The 22,092-nt window shown below is 41.0% G+C and overlaps 1 protein-coding gene across 5 annotated transcripts in view; it reads left to right on the top strand.

Annotated features, from left to right (window-relative positions):
• Positions 1 to 4,883: 4,883 nt before the first annotated feature.
• ALKBH3 (alkB homolog 3, alpha-ketoglutaratedependent dioxygenase) overlaps positions 4,884 to 22,092 on the top strand; it is a 37,864-nt gene continuing 20,655 nt past the window's right edge. Inside the window, exons 1-7 of one of the 5 annotated variants that reach the window (XM_032283543.1) lie at positions 4,884 to 5,248; positions 6,644 to 6,801; positions 7,174 to 7,265; positions 8,463 to 8,497; positions 11,386 to 11,430; positions 14,157 to 14,260; positions 16,134 to 16,222. In XM_032283543.1, coding sequence (XP_032139434.1) covers positions 6,714 to 6,801; positions 7,174 to 7,265; positions 8,463 to 8,497; positions 11,386 to 11,430; positions 14,157 to 14,260; positions 16,134 to 16,222 — 453 coding nt within the window. In that variant the 5' untranslated portion in view covers positions 4,884 to 5,248; positions 6,644 to 6,713. Of the gene's footprint in view, positions 5,556 to 6,643; positions 6,802 to 7,173; positions 7,266 to 8,462; positions 8,498 to 11,382; positions 11,431 to 14,156; positions 14,261 to 16,133; positions 16,223 to 22,092 lie in introns of all 5 variants that reach the window. The other 4 variants (XM_032283539.1, XM_032283540.1, XM_032283541.1 and 1 more) reach the window with 4 other exon arrangements.

The raw sequence follows: 22,092 nt of genomic DNA, 5'->3' as shown, positions 1-22,092 counted from the left end.
CCTGCCAGACAAAGGTAGAATGTTTCTTCTTCTTTTTTTTTTTTTTTTTTTTTTTTTGAGACAGAGTCTCACTCTCTCACCCAGGCCGGAGTGCAGTGGCACAATCTCGGCTCACTGCAACCTCCACCTCCCTGGTTCAAGTGATCTTTCTGCCTCAGCCTCCTGAGTAGCATGTACCACCACGCTTGGCTAATTTTTTGTATTTTTAATAGAGATGGGGTTTCACTATGTTGGCCAGGCTAGTCTTGAACTCCTGACCTCAGGTGATCTGCCCGCTTTGGCCTCCCAAAGTGCTAGGATTACAGACATAAGCCACTGTGCCCAGCCAAGGCAGAATGCTTTTTGTAAGTTAACATGGAGAAAAAGGCATGAGTCAGGTCAAGAGCTGCACACTAAAGGCAAAAGGTTATGTTAACTGCCTCAGTAAAGATAGCACATGTGGAACAGCAGCTGCATTGGACTCAAGGAGTAACTACCTGATTAAATTTACAACAGCCAAGTCATTCTCCAAGATCCATTTGACTTCTGCACAGGCCAACAGTAAATTAAATGAGAATGAGAATGTGATAGAATTATCATCTGATTCTTTCAAGTCTTTGATTGCGCCATTAATCTTTGCAATTCCTCCAGGAACGTGGTATTGCCAGTATTTACTCTCTTAGTAGTAAGGGGAAGTTCCAGGAGTTTTCACGTAGCCTTTTCTGCCAACTGGCCCTCACTCTATGGGTCAGCGAGTCAATTTGGGGATTCTGGCAGTTGCCAAATAAGACTAATCCAACTATAGATGGTCCCTGACTTATGATGGTTCCATTGATGATTTTTTTTTCTTTTCCAATTTGGGTTGTCACCAACATTGATGATTTTTTGACTTGACGATAGTGCAAGAGTGGTGCACATTTAGTAGAAACTGTACTTCGGTACAGTATTCAATAAATTACATGACATATTCAACACTTTATTATCAGGCTTTGTCTTAGATTATTTTGCCCAGCTTAGGCTAATATAAGTGTTCTGAATATGTTTAAAGCAGGCTAAGCTAAGCTGTTATGTTTCACATTGGGTGGAAGGTTGGGTGTAGCATATGCATTTTGAGTTATGATATTTTCAACTTGCAATGGGTTTATCAGGATGTAACTCCATCATAAGTCAAGGAAGCATCTATACATTCAGGAACTAGCGAAATAGCCACTGGATGGATCTGTGGACCAACTGGGTCCATTATGAGTCAAACTTGAACTCAGATTCCATCTATCACCTGAACACCATAAGCCCTCACTTTCACTCGCGGGATACAGAGGTATCCTAGGTTTCCAGGAATTGGTTCAGAGCCAGTGCCCAGTAAACCCCAAAAGATCGGGGTTTACTTTTCCCTGGTATATAACCATTTGAGTAAATGGCTGCATTCATTTGGATGAAGGCTTGGAGGAAAATTTACAGTATATACTTGTGACAAAGGTGCAGGGTCCTTCCTCCAAGAGATCTGGTCTCCCTGTCAATCAAGAGGTTTGGGCTAGTGATATGACTTGTCTGGAAACTAGGTGAGAGACTATGTCTAGCCAGTGTGGCACTCAGGTGAGATTTTTGGCTACTAGACCTAGAGGTTTTTTTTTTTTTTTTTTTTTTTTTGTTAGATCAAACAACTCTCTAGTAGGCTGCCCATCTGTTTCATCCCTAGGGACACAATGGCCACTACCAAAGATCTTTAAAGGCCAACATATTCTAATTACTGGTATGTCCTGGCTTCTCTATAGGGTTGAGGTCTGTACCTTTAACAGTTAAGTCCTGCCACTTGGCCTCATCATCTCCACTAAAACTGGGGAGCCCAACTCAATGGTGGCATCTTCCATGATCATACCTGGCTTGCAAAGGAGAGCAATCACAGAGCTTTCCAAGGATGCAAGTGCTCCCTTGTCTAAAGTATTTCTCAATATCTAAGACAAAGGAGCATCTTCTGGTTCTTTTTGTGGGATATAGCTTTTGTGTTTGTGTCTATGGCATGCGGGTCAAGGTCACATTTGATCAATTCAGTCCAACATTTCTACCCCTCTAAGTCTTTGAGCGCCCCCCTCCACATCATGCCTTGGCATCCCAATAGTATTAACTATAGACTACTGTTGAGTTAAATCAATAAATCCACCAAATAAACTGTTAGAGTCACTTCCAATTGCATGAGTCAATACAATGTCTATAAATGCACACTAGTAAGTGGCTCCATACCTGATCTAGTACTGTATACAGCCCTCCTTAGTTTAAAACACTTAGAATCCACTTCCACACGTTCCACACATTAGCAAAGTATATGTAATTAGTATAATTATTTCATCGTGCAAGCTGTTTTATTCTACATCATAGTGTGTACCAGCCTACCTGAAGCATTAATGAGGTTTGAATCTAGTTAGGGTCAAGCGGCAATGGGGCAGAAGAAGGGGAATTAAATTCTGGTGGGTCTTGTAGAGAATGAGCCTCCCTTTTGAAGTTGTCTACCCCAGCTGAGGGCTTAGCAGTGTCTTCAAGCAAATAATAACTAGTGTCCCCAGACATAGGAGGACAAGCTACTTCCACTGCCAAGGAAGGCTCAGGGTGATGCGGGTGTTGAAGACTGTCAGTTATCTGGTCTAAGCAGAGTGCTTATTTCAAGTTTTGGGATTCCATTCCTTCCCAATTGATACCTTAACTTTCACAAGAGAAACCAATCTCGGAACTCAACCCACAAGGAGTAGTCAAATACTGTGGGCCACCTTGCACCAAAGAGCCAGCTGAGAAGAGCATACTAGAACCAGGAAAAACAGCTTCTTCCTCCTGTAAAGTTCCTCCAGGACCCTCTACTGATGAAGCTTACTGCCCATTGAGCCAAAAGGCAAGGGAGAAACCTTCCAATATTGCAAGTAGGGTAGTGAAGGGTAGGTTTGGAATGGAGACTAAATAGGTTGATAACTGGCAACACATTTTGTCTTCATTCCTTCTCCCATGGTCTCTACCACCACCTCCTGATAAAACCCCAAAAACTGCAAATAGAAATAACAAAATCAAGGCCCAAATGAGGATGCCCAGACCATTAAGAACATTTAATACTATATACTCGCATTTTCTAGGGTACCAACCATCTCAGTTTGCCCAGGACTGTCCTGGCTTTAGCAATTAAAGTCCTGTGTCCTGGGAAACTCCTCAGGCCTGGCCCAAACAAACCAGAACAATGTGTCATCCTACATGTGTCCTAAAAGTTTTCAAAATTTTTGTGCACAGAATCACTTGGGTACTTGTTAAAAATGCAGGTGATTCTGTTAAAAATAAAATGCAATGATTTGGCCAGGCACAGTGGCTCACGCCTGTAAACCCAGCACTTTGGAAGGCTGAGGTGGGCGGATCACCTGAGGTTGGGAGTTCAAGACCAGCCAGACCAACGTAGAGAAACCACATCTCTACTAAAAATACAAAATTAGTTGGGCATGGTGGCACATGGCTGTAATCCCAGCTACTCAGGAAGCTGAGGCAGGAGAATCGCTTGAACATGGGAGGTGGAGGTTGTGCTATGCCAAGATCACACCATCGAACTCCAGCCTGGGCAACAATAGCAAAACTCCGTCTCAAAAAAAAAAAAAAAAAAAAAGGCAGTGATTTCAGATGCAAGTAAATCAAGGATTGATTTTTGAGAAATACACTACTTAGAGGCTGAAGAGGGATTAATTACTACTTTTAGGAACTCCTCAATCCAGACTTCTTTGTTCCTGTTCCAAAACTATAATCATTGAAAAGAAAGATATGACATCTTTTAGAAGATACAGCCAAAGTTCCTGAGCCAGAAGCAGACACTGACAAATTAGTTCATGGGGGAAAAAAACTGTAGTCTGACCTTAGCATTTTCTCTCAGTTCTAGGATAAACCATTTTTCCTTTAATATCACAAACTATAACAAATAATAATGAGTGCTGTGAAAACAGATTTGATAGTAGGAACAATATACATACATTGATGAGGTGTACCTATATTGAGCTTCCTGCAGATAAACACTCATACCAGGCTTAAAGAGTTCCGCAGTGACTATACTTTGGCAGATCTTAGAGAATGACTTGCATAAAACCGTCAATTCAGTGCTACTTTTGCTATTTTCAGACTGTAAGGTACGTGGTTTAACATGGCCACTTTAACGATGTTTCTCATGAGCTGAAATTGAGTTCTTTTTAAAATTTTTGAGTTTTTGTTGTGTTCCAGGCATTGTGCTAAGTTCTTTAAATGCATTATCTCATTTAATCCTCCCAGCAAGAGCTATACCCATTTTAAAAAGAGGCGAGGACTTGCCCTAGATTATACACCTAGTAAATGGTGGTGTCTGGGCCAAAATGTAGGTCTGTTCACCCAAGCAAAATTTGCTTAGCACTGGAGAGAGCCAAGGCGAATTAACGCGTGGTCCTATGCTGTGCTGTAAATGCTGTGATCGGAGGCGTGCGCAGGCTGCAATAGGAACACAAAGGAGGCTCATCTCATGCTCTCCGAGGCTTTTAGGATAAAATACAAATCCTTTTGCTTAGCACATCATAACCAGCTTCCCCAAGACCCTCGCCCTTTATCCAGCCCCGCTGGCACCCGGTCGTTCTTTCTGCTACAAAGATGCCGATGCTTGGCCATCTCCAGTTTCGAGGAACTCACGTAGGAGACACGCCTTCATTTCCACCTTTGCCAAACCCCGACCCCTTCACACCGCTCCACCGTACTCTAAATCCATGTCCTCCGTTCCAACCCCTAGCCCCTCATCGGCACCTTCTGATTAGGCCCTTTAGACGCGAGGCATGTGAGGCTGCCCGGACTGAGGATGGTGCACCGGAAGTAGCGGCGGCACCGCGTAACGTAGAGAGGAAGTGCCTGATGCCGCGGCCTGTGATTGGGGGTTGCTGGAATCGGTGCTTCACTCTTAAGGTTCCGACCACAGACTGCGGAGTGGGTCTAAGGCTGCAAGGGCTGCTCCAAGTTCTAGCGGGTTTCGACCTGCGTGTCTGGCTCCGCCAGCTAGTGCGCTTTCCCGACTTACCGCTGGGTGCGCGGGGCTGGGGGTGTGAGGACCACCCCTGAGGTCTCTTCCTGGGTGACCTCCTGGGCCTCATTCTAGGCCTCCTGGAAGAGGATCTAAATTAGGAAAAGGAACTACCCTTATCCAGGACCAAGCTCTTCTACCTACGAAGCTTGCTTAATCTGCACCTCAACTGGGCAGGAAGTGACTCCCCTGTTTACTGAGGATAAACTGGGGCTGAGAAAGGTGAAGTCATTTGCCATGGGCCATGCAGCTGGGAAGTGACAGATCTGGATTCAAGGCGAGTTCTGGCTGGTGCCAGAGTCCTTGTACTTTACATTACAGCACTGGTTCTCAGACTCTATGTGCATTAAGAATTCCTGGGTTGAGGATGGTGTTAGTTAACAAATTCTGGGGCTCTACAAATTGAATAGGTCTGGGATGGGACTCTGGAATCTGTATTTTCAACAGTTGTTCCCTGACAAATAATATATGGCTCCCCAGTGAACGGAGGAAGAAGGTGAGCAAGTCATATCTATTCCGGGGACTATAGGTAATTGCTGTGTCACGCATTTAAGGCCTCAATTGAGAGAAATTGTCAAACGGGAGCTCCTGGAATTGGAGAATTGGTATTTGATTCTGTCATTAACTCTTCTGGGCAGATGCAGCCTCTGTCGTTTCCCCACCTATTAAATGAAGTGATTTACATGCTTATCAGCTGGGGGAACTGGTTAAACACACAGATTCCTGAGCCTGGCTTAGCTCTAGAGAATCAGAAGAGGTGGGAGATGGGACCTGGGAATCTATAGGCTAAGCAAGCTATTAGTATAAAATGAACTTTTATCTTTGAGAACTTGAGGTGTGAAGCCTTCTTAGGTAGAAGCATAAGGAAGTGGATTATAGATTTGGAACACGTGGCTTCAATTTCCTTGTTATTTTATTAGCCGTACATGCTTCTGCATTTGCTGTAGGCTAAACTTTTATTGGTGCAAATGTCAAATTCGTGTTATTAACTATTATGAGGTGGATTTCTCAGCTGCAGACAGGAATTTAGTAAAAGTTGAATATTAATCTACCTATTGTAGATTTCTTGAGTGTGGCCCACATACATGCCTGCAATAGTGTCAAATCTTACACTCCTTGTTATAAAGACAAACACCTGTATCCATCCTAAATCAAATTTTCTGGAGGTGGGCCATGGGTGTTTTGAACAAACTTCCAGGGAAGTCTCATGCAGCCAGTGATAATGGAATATGAAAATACGCTTGGAAACAGTCTCAGCCTGTTTCTCAATGTCCGTGTATGTGAAAATGGGAATCGTACAGTTTCCTTATTTTCTACTCTTGGGCACTATTAAGGAGAATGTGGTTTATGATAGGTCCTGATTTTAGAATTTCTTAAAATGCACTTTTTTTGTGAAAGAAGCAAAAGTACTATGATAAGATTTCAAAAGGTGAATGCTAAAGCCAGCAGCCCCAAATGACTTAGGCCTCTTGATTGAAACGTTGTGATGGCAGAAACTGATTTTACATGGAAGCTCTATTGCCATTGAGAGTCTTCTGCCTGAAATTAATTATGCCTTACGAGTAATTGTTCACAACCCTAACTAAAAACACGATTTTGTTTTGTCTTAATAAACAGATACCATTGAGTAGTTTGAAGCAGGAACAAAATCTTCCAAAAGCTCAGAGCAGAAGCCTTTTTGGTCAACATGGAGGAAAAAAGACGGCGAGCCCGAGTTCAGGGAGCCTGGGCTGCCTCTGCTAAGAGCCAGGCCATTGCTCAGCCAGGCAAGAAAGGCAAGAATCTATAGGGATCGTGCTCGCGTGTGTGTGTGTGTGTGTGTGTGTGTGTACAACTCTCATTCTCTTTTATTTATATCTTTTTGGTTTATAATGGACTTCCGTTTCAGTTGATGTCAAGGAATTGTTTAAAATGTCACTGATATTTTGTTAATGATGAGCTAAGGGTAGGTCTTTGGTGTTCCTCATATTTAGTCCACACCCTCAAACCTTTCAGTGTGTGTTAAGGTCTTCTGTTGACTTTACCAGTTAGTTTCTAGATGTCATAGAGGTCATCTCCAAGTGGGCTTTATTGGCCCTTGCTGCTCAGTAGAAGGTGCTGAGAACAGACTTTCCCCTAGTTTGAGGCTGTCTCCTCTCTTGCTTCAGCTACCACTTCTAAGAGCCCTCTCCACCAGACCTGGAAGAACAAAGAGCATCATCTCTCTGATAGAGAGTTTGTGTTCAAAGAACCCCAGCAGGTAAATTCTTGTTTTTTCTTTCTTCAATAATGACAAAAGTTTGCTTTGAAAAGCGTTATTCACACAGTAGACCAAATAATGACTGGATAAATTCACTAATGAATAGTAGAGCAGAAGAACTATAATAATAACAACAGAATGCAAAGTATTTCAGTTCCTTTCTACGTCTGGGGATTCTCTGTAGTCTGCTCCCAGTTTATGGTCACATATTATGGTCACATGTAAAGGAGGTTACACCATAATGAGAGCTTGCTTATATTGGTTATTTGAGCTCCAGCAGTCCTAAAACTGTGCTCTCTTCAGTGCTATTGCACTTCAACATCTTTGGAATTAGATTAAAATTTCAGTTATTACAGCAAAATGCCTGATTTTTAGCCCTTTTTTCCTATGAGAAAAAAATGTAGGAAACAGTGAAGATTTACTTTTTAATAACGTGGAAAAGTTAAAATGTTGGGTATCTTGCTGTAGTAATGACTCTAAATAATTATTAAAGCTGTAGGCTGGGAGCAGTGACTGATGCCTGTAATCCCAGCACTTTGGGAGGCTGAGGCGGGTAGATCACCTGAAGTCAGGAGTTTGAGACCAACCTGGCCAACATGGCAAAACCCTGTCTCTACTGAAAGTACAAAAATTAGCCTGGCATGGTGGCAGGTGCCTGCAATCCCAGCTACTTGGGAGGCTGAGGCAGGAGAATCACTTGAACCCAGGAGGTGGGTTCATGAGACTTCCCTGGAAGTTTGTTCAAAACACCCATGGCCCACCTCCAGAAAATCTGATTTAGGATGGATACAGGTATTTGTCTTTATAACAACTGAGCCGAGATAGCGCCATTGCACTCCAGCCTGGGCAACAGGAGCAAGACTCCATCTCAAAAAAAAAAAAAAAAAAAAAGCTCCTTATTTTATAGTATACTTTCTATGTTAAAAAATCTTATTGTCAAGAAGATTTTTCCAGAGCTGCTGGCAGCTGGGAAGATTTATTCTATTAATAATTGTATCTTCTTTTACTGTCTGTTAGCAAATGTGAAGTAGCTTTAAGAAGAGCAGAGACAAGGGTCACTGGCGGGGTAGTGAGAAGTTGGAATAGAAAAGGGATCGTTTTTAACTTTATTTTGACCAGAAATGGGAAGATACGGTAAGTTGGTATCCATGAGGATTACGAATGTTCCAGAAGTAAGATCTGCTTATTTCCTTGCAGGTAATACGTAGAGCTCCAGAGCCACGAGTGATTGAGTAAGTAATTTGCTGTCTTCCTGTAATTTTTGCCCACAGTGAAATGAAGAGCCTGGAATCTTTCCTCTCTCTTTTTTTTCCATCTGGAAGAGAAATAAGGCCCAATAGTGTCTTAATTTTAGCCTGGGATATTCCCATCTCAAATATCTTTAAACTTGATCTTTTGAGATTTTGCTGAATTTGCTGGTGGTATGGAAAATGCAGCAAGATAGCCGTATGTTAAACTTTGACTCGTGTAGATTTCCTGGCCCTATTTCACAATATCTGTAGACAGTCAGCTAAACCTCTCAGGCAAAGGCAGAGAGGAATTTTTCCTGAGTCATTGAAGCATGGTTCTTTAAGAAGCCATTAATTGCCATTTTTCTAGCAATGTTTATGAAAACTGCTACTGCTGCAGATGACCTTACAGTCCATTTATTAAAACCACGTAATTATTCCAGAACAATTTAAATGATAGTAAACATTCTTCTTATATTGGTATGTGTCTAAAATGTTCTTGTCCAAAGTTAGTGAGAGATGCTTTGACTCCTCTTTTCATGCTTGTCAATCTTCATCTGATGTGGATAAATTGTCAGTAGAAACTATTCTTATATCTTAGTAAATTAGCATGAGATATGTGTTCCTGCCTATGAGCAATTTTTTGTGACGCTCTTTGACTGCTTGCAGGTTGGCTTGTATATCTTCGAAAAAGTCGCAGGCTAGTTCTGGTAGTCTTCAGTTGTTTAAATTATTTTTTCATTTTTTGGGAACAGGCTCTCACTTTATTATTCAAACTGGAGTACGGTGGCATAATCATAACTTATTGTAGCCTCCGTCTTCTGGGCTCAGGTGATCCTCCCACCTCAGCCTCCAAGTATGTGGGACTACAGGCGTATACCACCATGCTTGGCTAATTTAAAAAATATTTTTTTGTAGAGATGAAATCTCCCTATGTTGCCTGGGCTGGTCTCGATTTCCTGGGCTCAAATGATCCTTCCACCTCCATCTCCCAAAGGACTGATATTACAGGGATGAGCTACCATACCAGGCCTTTAGTTGTTTTAAGAAAAATGAGTTGCCAGATGCCGTGGCTCATGCCTGTAATCCCAGCACTTTGCGAGGCCGAGGCGGGAGGATCATGAGGTCAGGAGATCAAGACCATTCTAGCCAACATGTTGAAACCCCATCTGTATTAAAAATATAAAAATATTAGCTGGGCATGGTGATGCATGCCTGTAGTCCCAGCTACTCAGGATGCTGAGACAGGAGAATCGCCTGAACCCGCGGGGCAGAGGTTGCAGTGAGCCGAGAACACACCACTGCACTACAGCCTGGAGACAGAGTGAGACTCTGTCTCTAAAAAAACAAAAAAACCCCAAGTGTGTTAGTGCCTTCATTGGTGATAAGGAGAATAAACAAAACCATGAAACGTTGCAAGCTACTGATGCGACATTTGGCCCCCAATAAATGGGCAATTATCAGAGAAAAATGACAGAACTCATTCCTACTTGGCCCTAGACTCGTAATTCTGGTTACTTAAAGTTAACTGTGCTAGGTTAAAAAAAAAAAATCCAGAAACGTCTTCTACGTTTAAAGTGAGCCAATTTCTGAATATGGGCCAAAAATATATCATATTGAAACATTTTATTCTCTGTATAACCAGGAAAACTTTATAGACAATGCATGTAGAAAATGTGATAAGTATGTGTGACAGCTATGACTGCATTTTGGCTGAAAGGGACTCGTACATCTACTTAAAAGCCTAGCTCAGAGATCATGAACCACTAACTCCCATGACAGAGGGTGATGTGAAAACTGTCCCTTTGTATTATTCTCTATAACGTTTCTCTCTGAGAAGGATCTGACACAGTTGTCTTGCTAGATACACCCATCCAGTCTGTGTCACTTTTCTCATTATGGGCCTTACCACCTGGCAGCTCTGCAACAGCCTTATACATTTTCACATTTGATTAAATTCAGTAAACCTTTATTGCCTATCTGCTATGCGCAGACACTGGGAAACAACCCATTCCTTGCCCCTCAGGTGCCCACAGTCTAGTAAATGAAATAGGCATGTAATCAGGTAAGTTGTAATCCTGTACAGCATGAAATAGTAGACTCTATCTAAGGTCTAGTGGTAACACAGAGGATGAGAGGTTAATATTATTTGCCTGGATTAAAGTTCAGGAAAAGCTTAGAAGAGGTGATGCTGAAGCTGGGATTTTTGAAAGGTGAATTAGAGTCTTCCAAAGCTGGAGGTGGATTGGGTTGAGGCTGCTGAGTGGCAGGGTGGCATTCCAGCATGTCAAAAAGCATGGAGTTAGAAGCCTAGTGGTGTGTTCAAGCAGTTGATTGCTGCTGGCGGATGATGAGTTTATGGGAGCTGTCAGAAGACAGAGCTACATTATGAGGACCTTGAATGCAGTTTTGGGGTGCCATTGGAGGATTTTAATCAGAAGAGGAACCTCATCAGATGTATATCTTTGAAAGCAACAGAAGCCCAGAGCCCTGAGATGTGCTTGCTGCCTGTTAAATGTATCCCCTATTCCACGTTTTCCAAAGGAGTGCTCTAGTTGACACCTCTTTGACACCTCTTGGTGCAGTAGATTCCTAGACCATATCTGCCTCAGTAATGGGTAAAATATAAAGGAGTAGAATCAGAATTGATCTTGTCTCCATGGCCTGATCCTGTCACACTTCCATTCCCAGTGCCATTAATGATGCACCATTATCTTACCCTTTATCTCAGTGGCAGAAGAAGGTGGGGATTATGCCTTCCTCAAGTGCTCTCTTATAGTTAAATGACTTTGGTGCGTCAGGACTTTGGCTTTCAGAAGGATAACTCTTCCACTGGGTAGGGCATATTTTGTCTCAAACTAACAAGTCTTTTTCCTTTGTTTCTTTAGCAGAGCGGGTGTGTATGAAATCAGCCTGTCACCCACAGGTATATCTAGGTAAGTAAATCCTCACAAGGAAGAAGGATTATCTCTGACTTATAGTCTCTCAAAATAGTCTTCTCCCCTAGATAATGTGCTACGTATACACTATGGAATACTATGCAGCCATTAAAAGGAAGGAAAGCATGTCCTTTGCAGGAGCCTGGATGGAGGTAGAGACCTTTTCCTCAGCAAGCTAATGTGGGAACAGAAAACCAAATACCACATGTTCTCACTTGTAAGTGGGAGCCAAATGATGAGAACACAGGGACACATAGAGGGGAACAATAGACACTGGTGCCTGCCGGCGGGTGGAGGGTGGGAAGAGGGAGAGGATCAGGAAAAGTAACTAATGGGCACTAGACTTAACACCTGGATGATGAAATAATCTATACAACAGACCCCCCATGACACATGTGTACCTATATAACAAACCTGCACATGTACCTCAAACTTAAAGTTTAAAAAAGTCTACTCCCTTATTTCATATAGGTAACTTCTGCCCCTTAAATTCTTGGGGAGCAAAAATTTGATAATATCTCCTTTTTATATAGTATTTCTAGCATCCAGACATTTTCGCATGTAGTTCCTGACCTTTCTGTCAGATACAGCAGCTATTGCTTCCCCAGTTTTTTAGATGAGGAAATGAGACCTAGGAAGATTGAATGTTTTTTCTTTTTTCTCGTTGCCCAGGCTGGAGTGTAATGGCACTATCTTGGCTCACTGCAACCTCTGCCTCCCGGGTTCAAGACATTCTCCTGCCTTAGCCTCCCAAGTAGCTGGGATTACAGGCATGTGCCACCAATCCCAGCTAATTTTTTTTGTGTTTTTAGTAGAGATGAGGTTTTACCATGTTGGTCAGGCTGGTCTCGAACTCCTGACCTCAGGTGATCCACCTACGTCAGTCTCTCAAAGTGCTGGGAGTACAGGTGTGAGCCACCAAGCCTGGCCTGAATATTTTTTCTTAGTGCTGCATAGTAACTTGATATTAGAGTTGGGTCTAGCCTGGACTTCTGTGCTGTGAGTACCACATTATATTATTATTATATTTCATGTATATTACATATTATATATTATTGTTTATAACATACATATTGCTACACTAGAGTAAATTTCTTTTTTTGTTTTTTTTTGTTTTTGAGATGGGGTCTGGCTCTTTCACCCACACTGGGGTGCTGTGGCATGATCTTGGCTCACTGCAACCTCTGCCTCCTGGGCTCAAGCCATCCTCCCACTTCAGCCTCCGAGTAGCTGGGACTACAGGTGTGCGCCACCACACCTGGCTAATTTTTATATATATATATATTTTTTGGTAGTGATGGGGTTTCACCATGTTGCCCAGGCTGGCCTTGAACTCCTGGGCTCAATCGATGTGCCCACCTTGGCCTCCCAAAGTGCTGGGATTATAAGCATGAACCACCATACCTGGCCTAGGGTAGATTTCAGTAGGTAATGCATATGTTTAGGATATATTAGGCATTAGTCATTGATTTAAAAACATTTGAAAGCATCACCTTACTGCGTGAGTATACTAATTGTCACTATAAAATAATGAGACATTTAAAACAAATATATCAGAAGGTACACATCTAAATGAGTTTCTTAAAAAGAGCTACTGCTGGAACAGTGACTCTGCCATGGTATATAACCCTTTTTGGAACTTTTCTTTTAAAGCAAGTCACTGAAAAAAAGCCAGTTTTATCATTTTGGTCATATCTCATTGTTAACTAGGTATGGCTTCAGGTAAGCTTTGGCTCTTTCAAAAAATCAGACGCACCTTCAAAGAGTGAAGATTTTCTACCAAGGCAGTTTAAGAGAATCTTCCGTGGGCTTTCAGAAGATGTCTTAAGAAACATATCCAAAATTATGTTGAGCTGAGTTGGCATTGTTGAAATAAACACATATTCAGTGGGAGAGAGAACCCTCATTAGCTGTGTTTATTTTGATACAGTCATAATGGGCTCTAGCTTTCCCTAGAATTAGCATAGTCTCAGAAGACGACCAATTGTTTAAATAAAACAGGGCCAGGCATTTTATTAGGTTTTTGTTTTGTTTTTGTTTAGATGGTGTTTTGCTCTTGTAGCCCAGGCTGGAGTGCAATGGTGCGATCTCAGCTCACTGCACCCTCTACCTCTGGGTTCAAGCGGTTCTTCTCCCTTCACCTCCCGAGTAGCTGGAACTACAGGCATGCATCACCACGCCCAGCTAATTTTTTGTATTTTTAGTAGAGATGGGGTTTCACTATGTTAGTCAGGGTGGTCTTGAACTCCTGACATCAGGTGATCCACCCACTTCAGCCTCCCAAAGTTCTGGGATTACAGGCATGAGCTACTGCGCTTGACCTTATTAGTTATTCTATTTACTCCTCACGGTGAACCTATGAGATGGATGTCATCTCAGGTTGCAAATGAGAAAACCAAAGTTCGGAGCGGTTCAGTAACTTGCCCAGGGTTTCACAGCTAAGCAGTACTGGAGTACTGTTTGAAGTATGATCTATAAAAGCCCTCACCCTATCATCCCTTTATCCTTCATTGCCTCCTTTATTTGCCCCAACGCGAAAGGATTTTATTTTACATCTGGAGCCTCATGACCTGGGTGATGTTGGCTCTGCTTGCTCTGGGAGCTGTGTAAGATTTCATCTACCCATTAGTGGCTGCATCCAGATTAACTTTTTCCACTGACGTTTAGAGTCTAACTTATCTTTTCCATGTTCTTTGGTTAACAATGGTTCATTCTGCACCCAGGCTCCATTTGTATCCTGGCTTTGTTGATGTAAAAGAAGCTGACTGGATGTTGGAACAGCTTTGTCAAGATGTGCCCTGGAAACAGAGGACCGGCATCAGAGAGGGTAAGTAGATCCCTGGGCTCACAGTCCGTGCTGCCTGTTCTCCCTCTCTGGAATGTTTCCTAATACCATACCATTGCCTCTGCTCACCACAGCTAGTCAGTCTTAAACAGAAATTCAAAACCTGAGATACTAAGAATGAGTACAATTAGCCAAAGAGGACAGGGAAGAGTATTCCAGGCAGAAGAAACAGCAGGTGGAAGGCCCAGAGATCAGAGAGAACATGGCAGGAGTAGAGAGGTACCAGTTCAAGGAACCAAAGGAAATTTGGTTGGCTGAACTGTATTTATCTGCTTTTGTCTTTGTTCAGCGACTATATTGCTTCAAATGGTGCCAGCTTTTTCCTTTTCTTCTTTCTGATTCCATTTTGCATACATTCTTTCACACTCCTTCCTGACTTTTTATTCTTCTTTAACTTTCACCAGAAGAGTCCGCTTCGGCATCTGTATTCTACTGAGCTTGTAAAAGTGACACAGCAGTTTGTTACCTAAGTTGGAACCTGCTTCTCTGCGGGCATCCAAAAGCCAACTGTGCCTGTTATACCACAGGCGGTCACTGGGGGGCGTCTGTGCTGTAGCATAGAATTTTCTTTCTGGCACATTGAATTTAAATTTTCTGTAAAGAAAGAAGCAAAGTATATTTATTTGTCCCTCAGTATCCACAGGGGATTGGTTCCGAGATTCTCTCTGGTTACTGAAATTCATGTATGTTCAAGTCTGTTTATAAAAACTATCATAGTATGTGCGTATAACCTATGCACATCCTCTAATATACTTTAAATCATCTCTAGATCACTTATATACCTAATGCAATGTAAGTGCTATGTAAATAGTTGTTATACTGTTTTTTTGTTGTTGTATTGTTAATTTTTATACTTTTTTTTTTTTTTTTTTTTTTTTTTTTTTAGTATTTTTGATCCATGATTTGAGTATTTTTGATCCATGGTGGATGTGGAACCCACAGATACAAAAGGCCCACTCTGCTGGCTTCATTTTTGTTACTCATGCATCAGAATCAGTCGGCTTCTGCAGGGCAGCCTTCTCTCAATTCCCAGCAATTTCTACAGCAGGGCTTTTGGTGACAGACATGGCTTTGATTGTTGGTTCTGTCATTCAAAGTAGTTGTTAATTTTAAGCAAATGACAGTTAAGTAACCCTCTGATCCCTGGTTTTCTTATCTGTAAAGTTAAACTAATAATACTGTCTATCTTGTAAGGTTGTTGTGTTAATAAAATGAGGTAACCCATGAGACTGCCTGGTGTACAGTAACCCCTCAGTGAGTATTAGCTGCTGCCGCTATTGTGGTTATTGTTGTTGTTGTGGCTGATACCAGTTGTGGGAAAAAGAATGGATCTATGGATAACTGCTTCTCTAAATTGGAATATCAGAGTCTGCTGATGAAAATCAGCTGCATGCAACAGTCGATCAGGGCACTTCTTCCTGCATCGAATCAAAAAGGTTTACCCAACATTGGACACATGATTGAGCAGTTTGTCTTGTTTCTCATATGGATGTTGGTGCCACAAATTTCTACAGATGGGTTCAGGTTCCATATTCTGCTTTTTGAGACCGTCCCTAGTCTGAGCCACTGTTCCCCAGTGTGACCCTTTGCCCTCTCTTATTTATGTCTTCACTTATACAGCCGAGTCACCCATGTTCTCATCTGAGAGCCTTTGCCCATACTGTGTCTGCCAACATGGCTTCTCTTGTCCATTCTACTTGCCAAGTCCCATATCTTCTATGAAGGTGGAACTCTGGGTCAGAGCCCATTCTTTTCCTTTATTTCTCATAGCACATTGCAAGACAGAGTTAGCACTCAGTAGTAACACCTTAAATAGCATTAATCCATTTCAAAGGCCCTGTATTTTCTTTCTTAGATATAACTTATCAGCAACCAAGACTTACAGCATGGTATGGAGAACTTCCTTACACTTATTCAAGAATCACTATGGAACCAAATCCTCACGTATGTCAAAATACTGTATTGTCATTGGTATAGTTTTATAGACTATATACTGTGTGTTGAGTGCTATAAAATAACTACCTTGCAGAGATGCCTGCTGGTTCCTAGTTCGGAAAAACTCTCTGGGTTGAAGCATTGAGTCTTTGTGCTTGTCATCCTCCATATGCTTTTGATCTACAGATGAACTAGAGAATGAGAAAAAAACTAGAACAAGAGTAAGCTAAACCAGAGTCTAGGATTTCAGGAAAGTGAACTACTTCTCTTAATATCCCTCTTTCCCAAGCTTTTCTGGCTGTAATCCTTCTGTGTACACCCTGGTATGCATTTGCTGTGGGGCTGAGTCCTTATGACTGGCTAGTGAGGTCAGTATGTCTCTTTCTGTTTCTCGGGCTCTTTGCTATTTGTGAAAAAAAAAAATCTAGTGTTTTTCTTGTTAACTTGTATTCATTCTATGGCTGCAGTTCTCAGACTTCCAAATGATTACGGCTTTGGCTTGTTTCTGCTGCTGCTTTTGTTTTTAAAAAATTTCCATGACAGTAGACGAAGATATCCTAGTATATAAATTAAGCTCATCCAGGGGACAGAGTTAAAGTCCAAGAAACAGCTCACTGTTTAGTTCCTGGAATCTTGCCTTTGGCAAATAACGTTATGTTTTATTGAAAGAGACTTTGGAGAAAATGGAGTTTTTCTTATGGTATTGGGATATACAGAAATGTAACACATTTCAGAGTTTCTAGAAATTTGTAATCACAAGCTACCACTTTACTAAAATGTTCAGGGAGGAAACATTGACTGAGGGAACATGGCTTTTTCATATAGGGAGACAGCTGTATGCTTTGCTTTCAAGGGCTGCGTTTAGAATGTGATCCAGGGAAGTGCCGAGACCTTTTCTATCTGAGGTTGATTTGGAAACATGGAGATTATGGAATTAGACCAGTCCAACATAGCCTGTTTTCCTTGTTTCTATCAGAATTAATTTATCTTCTTGTCAGTAGTCATAGCAGAGAATCTGAAGATTAAATGGGCTATGGGGAAGTTCTTATTCATTCTAGTTAATTTTTTAGAGCAAGATCTTTCAGCTTCAGCAGTATTGCCCTTTTGGGCTGGATAATTCTTTCTTGTGGGTCTATCCTTTGCGTTGTAGGATGTTTAGCAGTATCCATGACCTCCACCCGCTAGATGCCAGTGGCACCCCTCACCCAGTTGTGACAACCAAAACCAACTCAAGACATTGGTAAACATCTGCTGGGGGGCAAAATTCCCCCGGTTAAGAACCACTGGGAATAAACACAAAGCACATAGGATCTGCTGAGTAAAGTAGCCTCTTACTGTCTCACACTTTGGGAACATTTTGACAACTCTTCAAAATAATTTATGACAGTCCTTTTTAAAAAATGTTATTAGTATGTGCTTGTTATTGAAGATTTAGAAACTTCAGATAAACATGAAAAATATTAAAATTCTTGATATTTCTACTACCTGATATTTTAGTTCCAATCTTGTTATTTTAGACAAATATACTTAGAGAGTCTTTTTTCTGTAAAAATAAAATAGGCCAGGGTGGTGGCTCATGTCTATAATCCCAACACTTTGGGAGGCCAAGGTAGAAGGATCACTTGAGGCCAGGAGTTCATAACCAGCCTGGGCAACATCGTGAGATGCCTTGTCTACAAAAATTTCAAAATTATCCAGGTATACTGGTGCCTGCCTATAATCCTAGCTACTCAGGAGCCCGAGGCAGGAGGTTCGCTTGAGCCCAGGAATTTGAGGTTACAGTGAACTATGATCACACCACTGTCCTCCATTCCAGCCTGGGAGACGGAGTGAGACCCTGTCTCAAACACACACACACACACACACACACACACACTACATTTCATTTAGCTATGAAAGCTCATAACTTTTTTATTGCTGATATATTTAGTTCATTTATATATTATATTGAACAAAAAAGAGTTGCCCTTTCTCAGATTTTTATTTATTTTCATTTTAAATTTAAATATAGGGTCTTGTTATGTTGCCCAGGCTGGTCTTGAACACCTGAGCTCAAGTGATCCTCCTGCCTCAGCTTCCTTGAATAGTTGTGATTACCAGCCACACCCTGGTTTCTCAGATTTTTTTAAAGGAGGATTCACTAATGTGTGTGTATATGTATGTTGGGAGTACTTGTTTAGCTTAAAAATTGTTGTTACCTGAAGCTTGATATCTCATACAGAGTAGTTTCAGTCATAGGCCTTTAATCTTGTTTTAGTTTCTGTTTGAACTAAATCTCATATGAACCCAGTGTGTAAAACAGATCACAGCTTGGCTGGCTGGGAGTCCCACCAACTTGACCTCTGCTTTCTTCTCCTGTACACCTAGAAGTACCACTGAGGTACCTAGAACTCTATACAACACTGTTTGAAATCCACTGAATAGCTCCTTTTACTTCTGTGATTCATATTTTTTGTATGCTTTTCCTAAAATGTCTTTTAAGGATACAATGTCTTCACTGAGTGAGATAATGCTGAATTTTAATTTAGACATTCAGTTCGGAGGAATCTGTATATAGAGTATTGGTTGGAGAGTCTAAATTAATCCTCTAGTTCATTATCCCCCTTTTTCTTCCTTTTCTCTCTACTTCACTACCAAAAATAACCGAGAAAAAAAAATACCTACTTGGAAACAATGCAGACTTTATGTTATCTCAGTACTGAGTCCTTAAGCAATTCAGGGAAGTGCTAATTAGATTCTCAGTGACATTGTAGAAAAAAATCCTGTCTTCCTCCTTTACATTCTTGTTTTTCTTGTTAAGTGTGTAATTCTAGCATCTGATCTTTATCTCCATGAAGATAAATTTAAAGCTGTAAAGTAAATAGGAAATACAGCCTGCTGACATTATTATTGGAATTTCACTTTGAAATTTATTTTCTTGAACAAAGATTAATTTAATATTTTTGTTTTATGAGGGTGGATCTCATGTTATGTATTTTTCTACCACAATAAAAAGGAGAACAAGAGATACAGAAACTTCCAACTTTCAGAGCCTTCCCAAGTCTCCCCAGGTGTCCCACTGGCCAACTGTTTGTTTTTGTTGCTGTTTATTTTAAAATCCCCTGCTTAGAATATAATATTCTAACGTAATATCCAGCACAAGGAATTCCAACTTTACCCATAGTTTTCGCATCAGAGTAAAGCTGAGTGATTCTTATGTAAGCCCCCGTGGCAGTTTTACCTGACAATAACCATGGGATATACTCCTTTGCTGCACATGCGTTTCTTCACCATGAAACATATAACATGGTATAGTTTGGCTGTGTCCCCATGCAAATCTCACCTTGAATTGTAATAATCCCCACATATCAAGGGCAGGGCCAGGTGGAGATAATCGAATCATGGGAACAGTTTCCTCCATACTGTTCTCGTGGTAGTGGATAAGTCTGATGAGATCTGATGGTTTTATAAATGGAGTTCTCCAGCACATGCTGTCTTGCCTGCCACCATGTAAAATGTGACTGTGCTCCTCCTTTGCCTTCTGCCATGATTGTGAGGCCTCCCCAGCTATGTGGAACTGTCATTGAATCTCCTTTTCTTTGTAAATTACCCAGTCTTGGGTATGTCTTTGTTGGCAGCATGAGAACAGACTAATACAATAGACATTCAAGGAGTTCCCTAAAGTAGCAGTTCTTAAGTTCTTAGAGTATAACCTGTAGATCCTGGGAAAGGGTTCCTGAAACCTTCTTTGGGAATCTACAGCTAAAACTATTTTCATAATAATACTAAGTCCATATGGTGTTTTCACTGTGTTGGATTCCACTGATGGAAATGGTGGATGAAGCTGCCAGCACCTTAGCATGAGTCAAACCATGTCACCAAACAGTACTAGTAGTCACTGTGTTCCTCACCATCATGTCCTTCCAGTGTCAACTTTTAAAAATGCCAGTTTCATTTAAGAATGTCTCTGGATGAAGTAGTAAACATTATTAGTTTTGGTCTTTGAGTGTGTGTCTTCCGAATAGTCTTCCTGATGAAATTAAAAGTATGCCTAAAGCACTCCTGCTGCAAACTGAAGTGTGATTGTTTGAGATGATGTAAGCTGAACTAGCTACTCTTGTTGTGGATTGCTTTTACTTAAAATACAAGTGGCAGACCAACTGTGGTTATTCAAACTTGAGTAGTTGGCAGACATTTCCTCATAAATGAGTGAAGTGAATGTCACTTCAAGGAAAACAATGGACAAGATTTTTTACTAACGATAAAAGTTGAGTTTTCAAGCAAAAATTAGAATTTTGGAAAACTGCTATCTGCCACTGTATTAGTCAGGGTTCTCTCGAGGGACAGAACGGAAAGGGGATACACACACACACACACACACACACACACACACATTGCACACATATATATACACACACATACATACACACACACATACACACATAAATATACATATACACACACATACACATATATACACACATATACACATATATACACATACACACACATATATACACATACATATACACACATAAATACACACACACACACACACACACACACACACACATATATATACGGTGTATATTAAAAATTAACTTACGCGATCACAAGATCCCACAATAGGCTGTCTGCAAGCTGAGGAAGAAGGAGAGCCAGTCTGAGTCCCAAAACTGAAGAACTTGGAGTCCAATGTTTGAGGGCAGGAAGCATCCAGCATGGGAGAAAGATGTAGGCTGGGAGGCAAGACCAGTCTCTCCTTTTCACATTTTTCTGCCTGCTTTATATTCATTGGCAGTTGATTAGATTGTGCCCACCAGATTAAGGGTGGATCTGCCTTCCCCAGCCCACTGATTCAAATGTTAATCTCTTTTTGCAACACCCTCACAGACACACCCAGGATCAGTAGTTTGTATCCTTCAATCCAGGCAAGTTAACACTCAATATTAACCATCATAGCCACTTTGAGCCTGACTTCTTCCCATTATTTAGGCTTTTCTGCTGAGATCAGTGGTAATATTGTTGAATGAGAAATTTTTTTGTTATTGTATAATGAAATGCATCAGCATTTAGAAGATCTGTATAACTTAGTGAACTAATATTTTCCAGATGACCAGTGGTTGATGTTACAAAACCATACAAGGTTAAAGATTCATTCAAATTGCAGGCTGGACCAATGGCTTTGTTTATTTTTTATTTAAAGCATTTTTTTTTAGAGACACTGGTTCTTACTCTGTTGCCCAGGCTGGAGTGAGCACAGTGGCTCAATCCTAAATCACAACAGTCTTGAACTCCTGGGCTCAAGTGATCCTCCTGCCTCAGTGTCCTAAGTAGCTGGGACCACAAACATGGGCCACTGTGCCTGGCTAAAATTTTTATAAATATTTTTTGTAGAGGGGGACATCTTACTTTATTGCCCAGGCTGACAGTGCATTTATATAAAAGAATATGAAAAGTTTGAAATGGTTTCAGGTTCCACATTGCAACTAACCTTTAACGAAACAGCATTTGTTGAGTTTTGGTATAATATCAAAGAAGAATATCTACAGTTATTTGAAAAGGTAAACTACATACCTGTGTGAAGCCAATTTCTTTCATATACTTCAATAAAAATAACTTATTTTAACAGATTGAATGCAGAAGCAAATATGAGAATCAGCTCTCTTCTATTAAGTTAGATATTTAAAAGATTTGCAAAACAATGTCACCCTTCTCATCTATTATTCAATTATTTGTATTGGACATTATAGTTATTTTTCATAAAAATGTTGATGTTAACATGTAATCAATTTGTCATTGCATTTTTTTTTTGAGACAGAGTCTCGCTTTATCACCAGGGCTGGAGTACAGTGGCACGATCTCGGCTCACTGCAATCTCCGCCTCCCGGGTTCAAGCA

Source organism: Sapajus apella, unplaced genomic scaffold (assembly GCF_009761245.1).
Source record: "Sapajus apella isolate SASKATOON/1434 unplaced genomic scaffold, GSC_monkey_1.0 scaffold14, whole genome shotgun sequence".
NCBI classification, from domain to species: Eukaryota; Metazoa; Chordata; class Mammalia; order Primates; family Cebidae; genus Sapajus; species Sapajus apella.
Note: the sequence above shows the minus strand (reverse complement) of the source record. Positions and strands in the feature narration are given on the sequence as shown.